A 10,826-nucleotide genomic window follows, 5' to 3' on the forward strand; every position below is an offset into this window, starting at 1 on the left:
TCCTGGGGGGGCATGATTTTTTTTTTTTTTTTTTTTTTTGAGCAACATTTTTATTGCCCCTCCCCCTACTCCCATGTTTTTGTCTGTTTCCTGTGATACATGTCCATGCTTAACTTTTTCATGTGTTGTTTTCATTAATGTGTGTTTTCATGCTATCCTTTTTGAATTGACCTTAAGAGAGGGAGCTGGTATCAAGAGAGTGGTGCAAGGCTCCCTTTTAAGTGGGAAATAGAATATCTCCAATTTTAGGGGACCGGGGGTTTCTCCCTTAGAGGAAATTTTGTAAAATGGATATAAAATTCTACATTTTGAAGCCTTATAAAGGTTAATTGGATAGACATAGAAATTGATAACTAGATTATATAGTTGTACAATATTGTTAAAACTTTGTAAGAAACAGTCATTTTAAGTTTGAAAGAAAACATAAACTATCGATTTCTCATTACAACAACCTTTTTTTTAATTAAAAGTAATGCAGAAAACGAAAAGGAATAGAGGTAGTGTATCATTTTTTTTCCTGGGTAAGCAGATTAACAATATGCAGTAGAAGTAATTAGAGCCCACTTTGCTTAGGATTTTCAAAGACTTATCTAATTATTTTCAAGGACTCTAGAATAAATAAAATTATTTAACACACTTCATTTGTACATTCCAGTCTCTGATATTTTAGTACTTGATTGTAAATTTTTACAGTCCTGTTCTAATCTTTGTAAGAAATAGCTATTTTAAATTTAAAAGAAAAAAGAAACCATAGATTTCTCTTGACAACAACTTTTCTTCAGTTGCAAGTGGGGCAGAAAACGAAAAGAAATAGAAGTAGTGTGTATTTTTTTCCGTGCTAAACAGATAGACAATATGCAGAAGTAAGATAAAAGCAATCAATACAAAAGTATTTCCAAAATAATGCATTCGGGATTGAATAAATAGCAATATATGAAACATGTGAGTCACAAAAATTTATTTCAAATAATATGTTACAAATGTGAGAACCATGATTTTTACATTTTTAATACAGGATGTGGCAAGGAGCCGAATTTGACATACTTTCGCATTCTCCCCCTCTACCATTTGTTAGAAATTTTAAAATTTAAGGTTTGTAGCCACACGTTTCCAAATGTTCAAGGTTTTCAAGCACTTAAAAATTAAATTGGTTTTTTCAAGCAATTTCCATTTTTTAAGGAACGAATCATGATTTTTTTTTTTTTTTTGGAGCTAGGAACCCACTTCAAAGCAGGGGGCCCTAAGCAATAGCTTGTTCATATTACAGGAAAATTCGGCCCTGGTTGTAATTCAGATTTTTGATTGATTTTTTGTAATTTTTGCGAAAATTCGTCAGTTTTTACGATTAAAGGATTTTTACGATTTTACCAATCTTTGTTAGGTTTCTATAAACTTTTATAAAATTTCAGCAAATTTTTCCAAAACTTTTGATGACTCAATTATTTAGATTTCAATAATGACAAGGACTAACTCACTTAGACTTAGATGATTATGACTTACCTTACTTTTTAAACAGTATTTATAAAGTAAGTAAAATTGTACTCTCCCTCTAAGTAAAAAGATTCATTTAATCAGGACATTCAGATAATTGAAATTTATTCAATTTGCGATAGTATTTATTTTCTTTCTCTCTCTCTCTTAAAAAAAAATTAAAAAAGAGAGAGAGAGAAGGTAAAAAAACTATCTTTTTTTAGAATTTCTCAAAAGACCAATTAATCTACTAAGAACATAAATATTATGCACAAATAATACTTTAAATGTGGACACAAATCATAACGAGTAGATTGTTTTATTAGCGCGAATGGGGAGGGGGAGTTTTTTCCCCCTTTGCTTTAGGTTCTAATTTGTTAAATTAATCGTCAATTATTATAAGTGTTGCAGCTTAATGTATAGCTTGTTTAGCCTATATTTTCATTTAGAAACTTGCCCAAATGGTTTTCTGTCCAAAATAGTGAATTTAGACACATTAACAGCAACCCAGTGACAGCTGTACTATTTGTATTTAATGTTCGTTTTTTTTCCTTTTCTTTTCTCCCATCAGAAAAAGACATTTGCTTTTCACTTCATTTTCATTGAACTATTCAAAAAAGAAAAAAATCATGATTTTTTTTATTTAAGATTTTGGAAGATGTGTTGTTACTATATAAAGTCCTCCCAAAACTGGGGGGCCTTGCCCCCTATGCCCCCCCTATAAATCCACCCATGCCCTTCTGAACTATTCAAAAAAGAAAAGAATTTTTTTTTTTAATTTTTGGAAGATGTGTTGTTACTATATAAAGTCCTCCCAAAACTCGGGGGGGGGGGGCATTGCCCCCCCTCTGTCCCCCCATAAATCCGCCCATGTGTGGGAAAAGGATTCCTTGAATAATTTGCAGAAAAGAAATTAATGCATATTTAGCAAAAACATTGTTAAAGTAGGGACTCTTGTTTTCATTCGAAAAGAAAATTTGCCGTCAAGAAAATGGACTGTTAATAGGATAATTGAGACTAATAATGATTGTGATAATTGAGTACAGGTCCGGATCTGCTTACCAGCAGACCTTGCAGTGCATGTGAAAAAAGCTAGCACTAAGATTTATATTAACATTGCAAATATACACTGCAGGACTCAGGGGAGGGCCATACAGATTTTGTTGCATGGGGGGCCCAAAACTTATTGATCCGGGTTCGATAAAGTCTTAGCAAAATTATGGTTGTCAAGTGGAACCACATAAATAAGAAATGTAAGGGGTATTTGTATTCTTTCAACAGAAGGAACAATTAAAATGTTAGTTTTTGTAACTAAAAATAGTGTGAAATTATTGTACTTCAGCAAGTACTTAATTTGTTTCTACATCAAATGTAATTTTTAACACAAATATATTGTTTTGAATGTTGTATTGTATTGATATTGTATAATTTGAATTGCGGGGGAGTATTTAATCCTCTGCCTTAATTAAAGCAGAGGATGCATTGGCAGTGTGCATGAAGAAAGAAATTAACATCTGCCTCAATGTTATAAAAACTGTTCTTGATCACTTTTAACCAGTTAGTTAAATGTTTCAGTTGATCGTTTGTTGAGCTGAAATGATTTTCGTTAATTTTTTATTTTAGACTTTGTGAGGAACAAGTGTTAAAATAGCTAACACATTTTAAACCCATCAGTTACATATACTGCAGAAGAAAGAACTTTCAGCGGTTTCAGTTAGATTCACAAAAAAAAAAATTTTTTTAAAAATCTGACTGAGTGGCTAAGCTAAAATATCTATACTACAATAAGAAGTAGCTACATTACAAAAGGAATAAAAACTAGAAATGAATGAAAGAGACATTACACAAAAAAATTTAGAAATTATTTATAAGTGAAGAATTTTTTAGCGTAAAAATAGATAACTTGTGCATTGTGCAATTCAGGTGACAGCTCAAAATCAAAGCTCAACTCTGAAATGTTTGAATATATCCATAGTTTTCTCTTAAAGTAAGCTAAAACTCGTAATGTGTATTTTTTATTACTTTTAGAAAAATACATTTTAAGTCAAGATGCAATCTTCCTGGCCTTTACTTTATTTGCATTTTTAAATGTTGATTTAAAAATTTTTTAAACTGGATTGTTTCTGCAATGGTTTTAAGGATTTTTGAAATAGCACCGCAATTCCCCCTTTAATTCTTGCAATCATTGATTCTGTGTGGTGTCCACTATCAATTATCTCCTTTCCCTATTTAAAAGCAAAACTTAACATTATTTCCTTTTGAACTGATCATAACTGCTCTTATTTTTAAAGTCAGCAATTAAATTAATACTACAAAAGGCATGGGCTTGTGCAAAAAGAAGAAATTAAATTAAGTAATCTTATTTGAACATCTACTTGTTAGAACATGATGGTGTTATTCTGTTTGAAGGCGACATTTCTGAAGATAGAAAACTCCAGAATGGTTTCTTCCTTAACAAAACCTGAAAGAACAACTACTCCAGCAAAACGCTGCCCAGCAGATGATGTGAATTAAAATTCAAAGAAACATCAAGGTTTAGAAAAGATACTGTCAAATAGTCTGGATGATAAGTAGCAACCAGTGAAAGGCTTGTATATGTCACATGCAAGAAGACAAAAATTACAATATCATTGAATGTAAAAGACCGAAAGTGTAAACCTATGACATGAATGCTGTAATCAAACTTCTGCAGGCTTTTTTTTTTGACATTATTACATAATATGACAACCCCGAAATGCTTATCATTTTAATGTATGTATAAGAAATAGGTTTTTTACAATGTTTCTTACCTAACCAGCCTAATTTCATGCTGATTAAAAATATGAGTCAAAAACAGGGAGTTAATTTTTACTCCATTTTCTTCACAATGAACGTAATTTTAATCACTGCTAGCAACCCCAAAATTTTGATCAAATTATACGAAACTTTTATGTGTGTGTTTTTACATTTAATGAGGCAATTGAAGGGGTGCCCAACAAGAAATTCAATTTAAAAAAAAAAAGGGCATTATAAGATGCAGCCTAATAATACAGTGAAGCACCGTTTATATGTTTTTGAAGGGACTGAATGAAAAAAGCGTACAAATGAAAAAACGCATAATAGATATGGGTTCATGTGTATTAGACTATATTTAAAAAACGTGTAATTCATAAAAACGTATAAAAGAGAAACGTATAAACGGTGCTCCACTGTTTGTACTATAGCTCAGGAATAATGTTGTGATAGTTGTAATTCTTAAAAATTGCAGGAAATTTAATGAATAGAGCGGGGCTCTCCAACGTACGGCACGCGGGCCAAATATGGCTCGCAAGCTGATTTTTCCTGGCCTGCATGAAGCTTACAACTGAAAAATAAAAGTTTTTTTTCTTTAATTTGATAACATAATTTCTTTTAAGCATTTAAAAAGAAAACTAAGCCCAGCAAATCCAAAAATCAATTACTGAGCATGGGTGTAGGCATGGGGAGAAAAAGAAGAGCAACTACCTCTGAGATTTTCATTTTCCTCCTTATGATTACCAAAGAGTTTAAAACTGTATTTCTGGGTCTTTGATAAAAAAAAATAAAATTCTGAAGGAGAGCCACTTAGAGCCCCCCCCCCCCCCCCCCCCCCCCCCAATTGACTAGAAAAATCATATAATTGTGCTTCGGGAATTTTAATTTCCTGAGGAGAGCCATCATTCTCTTCCCGAACGTCTTGATTACCTTAAAATTGTATTTTTGAAAACTTAACTATAAAAAAACTTGTAGAATAGCTTCTGAATTCTGCATTACACAAATCATCAAATGTAATTTTACGACTTTATTCCCAAAATGTTTCCGAAGAGAGCATTAGAAACATCTTCATTTCCTTAACATCACAAATAATCAATGATAGTCTGGAATGGTGTTTTCAAAACTAATTTGTGAGAGGAAAAGCCTTTGACCGTCACCTAAGATAACTTAAAATTAACTTCATTTTTGAAAAATATCCCCTTTTTTCTCTTAATTTTACTTAGATTGCTTAAAAAGGCTAATTTTGAAAATTTCTCTGGATATGAACTCTGAAACTTGTCACTCAACCATCTCTAACACCACCAAATATTGACTAAAACTTAATTTGGAATTCTTTCCGAGGAATATCACTCAATCCCCCCACGTCCTGTTTCCGATTCAGAAACAGCCTAAAACTTTTATAGTCTAATAACTTTTAGCATCTATCTCCTCCTCAAAGCAATCAACTGCACATTTTATAGAATCTCACTTTTTTTATAAATTAAATTTCAATGTAGGAAATTGAAGCAAGATCGTTTATGGTGTCAGAGTCAGGTTTTTTCCATGCCTTGAAATAACGGAGATATGGCCGGGGAGGGGGGGGGGCAGTAGCAGCTAACAACCGCTGACTTTTTGTGCTTTGGTTCGCTGTGTTGTATTCATTGTTGTAGGTGTATAGGAATAGGGGGGAGCTCTAATGAAATTATCAAAATTGAAATACTGCTGAATTGTTGGCCCGCCTCGCTATCAAAAATTTACAATGTGTCCCTGGAATAGGCAAAAAACTTAAAACCTTTTTGTATATTCCACATGCAGCTATGTATAGAAAAATTAATCAGAACAAACGAAACAGATCAAAAAATTTATTAAAATACTATTGTTGTTTAGAAAATGGAATTTTTACCCGACTGCGCTTGCGCAACGCAAAGGAGGGTAATGTGTTTATCAGTCTATGCATGTACGTCCATTTCTATGTGGCGTTCTTCAAGCTAAACGCCTTGGCCAATTTTGGTAATTCTTACATCAATTGATTTGTCTCAACCTTGTTAGTGTCACTAAACACATGACAGTAATCAAAAGTACCATTTCAAAAACCAGTTGCCATTTTATCAGTTTGGATCGGCACACGCTGGGTGTCGCACGCTACCTGCGTGCTACAAATGCAAGTAGTTTTTGCTGCCTGAATTTTTACCCGACTGTGCGTGCGCAATGCAAAGGAGGGTAATGTGTTTATAAGTCTATGTATGTATGTTTGTTCCTATGTGGTGTTCTGCAGGCTAAACGGCCTGGCCAATTTTGGTAATTCTTACGTCAATCGATTTGTCTTAACCTTGAGAGTGTTACTAAACACATGACAGTAATCAAAATTCACCATATCAACAACCAGTTGCCATATTTTGTCAGTTTGGGATCGGTGCACGTTGGGTGCTGCACACTGTGTTGCACGCAGGTAGAGTGCGACACAGGTAGTTTTTGCTGCCTGAAATTTTTTGTTTACTAAGTCTACTAATTAGGGTCTCATTGGCCGAATGGTCTAAGCGACTGCTTCTCCCACTTGAAGCGGTGGGTCAAGACACCCTCGCTCCGGATGTACTTTCCCCTCTTTCTGATGTAAATTCTTTCATGTGTTCTTTATATGTATTCTGTACTGTAATAAAAAAATATATTATGCATAACGAAGGCAAGACACTCAGATTGTAGTCCTCATCAAAATAAACCCGTACAATAAGCACCAAAAGAAAGAGAGTCGACTCATTCGATTTTCATTTCTCATATGTTGCATTTGTTTTTGCCTTGATTTGAGTGACTGAGTTTCCCGACATGTACTTTGAGAGGCTTTTTTAGTTTTGCGAGAAAGACTTGACTGACGACGTTTCCGATTTCACGTCATCTTACAGGCTGTTAACATAGCTGTGCTGTGGTTGACTCAAGTTCGTGCACCAAAACTCTCCCAATGAAATGACAAGGTTGCGAAATGTACCGTCTTACAATAATAATAAGTCAATGAAAATTAAATAAAAAATGTAAAATAAAAAAATTATTAAATAAAAACAAAAAACCCGACTGCATAAAAGCCAAAAAAAAAACTAAAAAGAAAAATGTATAAATCGAGCAGTTTAGACTGGTATTAAGTACTACTGAATAACCACACCGTTGAAATAGTTTTATAACCGTACATAGATAAGACAAATCATAAATTCAAAAGCGGAATAGAAGGGTCAACAGTCGGGGACCATTCAAATTTTACGGGGTTCTTTGAATCAGAAAGGAATGGGCCTCGACTGTTGATCTTTCTATTCTGCTTTTGAATTTATGATTTGCCTTATCTGTGTACGGTTATAAAACTATTTCAACGGTGTAGTCATTCAGAAGTACGTAATAACATTCTAAACTACTGGATTTATACATTTTTCTTTTTAGTTTTTTTTATTTTTACGCAGTCGGGTTTTTTGTTTTTGTTTAATAATTTTTTATTTAGTAAATATCCACCAGTTAATTATCATAGTTAATTCAAATAAAAATTGGTCAAATTAATATTTTCAACAGGGTTCAATTTATTTTCCTGCATTTTATATTTAGCTATGAGCTTAAAGAATGGTCAGAACAAGCGGTGCCCCCCCCCCCCCTAAGAGCAAGGGCACACCCCCTCAATACTGTATGCCCCCCTCTTAAATGAGAAAAACATCCCTCAAAACAACCACCCTACACACTTTAATGGCGCAACCTTTGCCATGAACCCCCTAGGTGGGTATCCCTATTCAAAACAAAACCAAACTTATCCCTACAATATATACTATTACCAGTAACATTTTTTTGATAGCTTATACTTTCATAAATTACAGGAGGTTTAATAAATTCAGGATGAAATTAAAATTTAAATACATTTTGTAGATTATCTTTTTGTAGCTAGGTATAGAAAATTTAGGCAGAACAAAACCAAACTGATCAATAAGTTATAAAAATAATAGTATTGTTTATTCAGTAAATTACGGCCCATTAGCCAGGGTAGTAGTATTGTTGTTTTGAAAATGGAATTATTTAGGCAATTAATATCTAACAGTTGATCTGCATGATAATTTCTCCAAATAAGATTGGCCAGAGAATGAAACCAAACTGAGCCATACAATATGTGCTATTGATCACTAATGATGTCTAAAGTTGACAATAATGATAGGTTTAATACCAATTGAGAATAAAATAATCAAATAGAACCAATTTATTTTCTTGCATTTCATAGTCATGAGCTTAAAAGAATGGTCAGAACAAAACCAAACTAATCCACATGTATTATAGTTCAGGAACAATGTTTTGATTTAATTCTAATAAATTGCAGGGAATTTAATGAATAGAGCATAAAATTGAAAACTTAAAACCTTTTTGTATATTCTATGTGTAGCTATGTATAGAAAAATTAGGCAGAATGAAACTAAACTGATCAAAAGTATAAAAATGGTATTACTATTTAGAAAATGGCACTTTTTAAGACAGCAAATATCTATCAGTTGATCATCATAATAAATACAAATAAAAATTGGTCAAAATAATATTTTTAACAGGATTGAATTTATTTTCCTACTTTCCATATTCAGTTATGAGCTTAAAGATTGGTCAGAACAAAAAAAAATATTTTTACAATATGTACTATTGTCGGTGTACTTTTTTTTTTTTTTTTTTGATAGCTTAAATTTTTTTATAAATTGTAGGCGGTTAGATGAATACATAATAAAATTGAAAACTAAATACATTTTGTGTATTCCATGTTTGTACCTATGAATAGAAATATTAGGCTGAACAAAACCCAAACTGATCCATATGTTATTGGGCTATTAATCACTTTTTTTTTTCTTTTTTAATAGGTTTACTCCCAATAAATTGCAGAAAGATTTAATGGAAAAAAATGCATAAAATGGGCAAAATTTATACATATCATTTGCAGTTATGTACAGAAAAGTTAGTCAGAACAAAACCAAACTGTTCTACATGATATGTGCAATTGGTCACTATTGTCTTAAGATAAATAAATACCTTTGTGCTGAACAGTAAAGTAAGACCAAACAACGTTAGAAGAAGCACAAATTTGTAAATTACAGCAATTGCTGTAATTTACAAATTTGTGCTTCTTCTAACGTTGTTTTGTCTTACTTTACTATTGTCTTAATTTGACAGCTTTAGTTTTAATAAATTGCAGAGAAGTCGACTTAAAAATGAATTAAGCAGTACAAAACTTTCACGATTAGTTGTTCTTTCATCTATAAACTTCGCCATTTGAAAATTTTTCTCGCCACATATTGGTATGTGTCGGAACCAAAGGGCTCAAAAGACGAGGGAGCAATCACTTAAGCCACACAGGCTGAAGTAATTAAAACTGACTGATATTAATACAAAATTTTCTAACTTTACTACTTCTGCCACATATTGGCATGTGTCAGAACAAAACATGGTAAGAACATCAGTAAGCAATCACTTAGCCATACTGGCCGATTTTATCAAAAATAACTAATATTACCCAGCAAAATAGCTAATTTCTTCTTAATATTACTTGTCAACACTGTAGAAATCGATTACGAAAGCAGACACTTACTCAAATTTATTTTACATCACTTTCGGTTTTGGAAACCATGAATACTTCATCACTATTTCTTTCGATAATAATAGAAATCATAGCATGCAGTTAAATAGTCTTACATATGAAAACTGACATAAAGAAATTACATTTTGCATAAAATTACTTACGTGTTTGGAGCCCAAAGCTTAACTAGTGTATCTCGAGAACCAGTTACTATGTAATTTTCTGGATGTTGAATAGCCGCTACAGCTCTAACATCACCAGTATGAGCTGGAATACTGTATTTAATGGCATACTTCACTTTCTGGCCGATCTGATCTACATCCATCGTGATTTAATAAAAGATGGGAAAATGCCGCACGGTAAGAACAGATCGAAACTTTTCAGAACAAAGAGATCTACACAACAAACCTTTCAACTTGACTCGCAAATCGTCACTGATTCCCGAAGATCTCCGAAGCGAACGTAACCGAATGTTAACCTCCCATTTTCCATTTACTGTCCTATGATTGGATAGTTAGGAAGAGAATCTGGTTAGGGTTGCCTAAAAGTAGCATTTAGCGCTCGTTTGAAGAAACGTGAAATAAGTTGAGTTGTACTACTTTTCGAATATTTAATTTTATGGTTATTTTAAATTAGAAAACAATAGGAGAACACATAGATTTATTACATAACCATTGAGAATATAGCTTTGGTTGAATAATGCTATTAAACATTTACTTTTCGCTTCGGACCAAATTATCGAAGCGGTTTGCTCTCCCTGCGAGAAGCTACTTCTACTACTTCTGCCTTCCGCTATTCCGTCTGCTACATTTCCATTGACATACAAATAATTTCTGCTCCAGTACAGAAAAGTTTGATTTTCTTTAATCTAGTGTAATTTTTTTTCTAACAAATAGCCAATTTGCTCTACCTCCGATTGCAATATGAGAGAAAAATGTATTGTCTAAAATAGAAAAGTTTTCAACAGATCCCGTTCGTGGAGCTGGGAGCAAAAGTAGTTTATTCTTCAACAAAAATTTCAAGGGAGGTAGTTATC

The 10,826-nt window shown here is 32.7% G+C and overlaps 1 protein-coding gene across 1 annotated transcript in view; it reads right to left on the reverse strand.

Moving 5' to 3' along the window:
• Positions 1–10,197, reverse strand: part of LOC129218377 (phospholipase A-2-activating protein-like) — a 62,868-nt gene extending 52,671 nt beyond the window's left edge. The window contains exon 1 of the mRNA XM_054852618.1: positions 9,955–10,197. Coding sequence (XP_054708593.1) covers positions 9,955–10,115 — 161 coding nt within the window. The 5' untranslated portion in view covers positions 10,116–10,197. The remainder of the gene's footprint in view (positions 1–9,954) is intronic.
• Between the last annotated feature and the right edge of the window lie 629 nt (positions 10,198–10,826).

Source organism: Uloborus diversus, chromosome 3 (genome assembly GCF_026930045.1).
Source record: "Uloborus diversus isolate 005 chromosome 3, Udiv.v.3.1, whole genome shotgun sequence".
Classification (NCBI taxonomy): Eukaryota; Metazoa; Arthropoda; class Arachnida; order Araneae; family Uloboridae; genus Uloborus; species Uloborus diversus.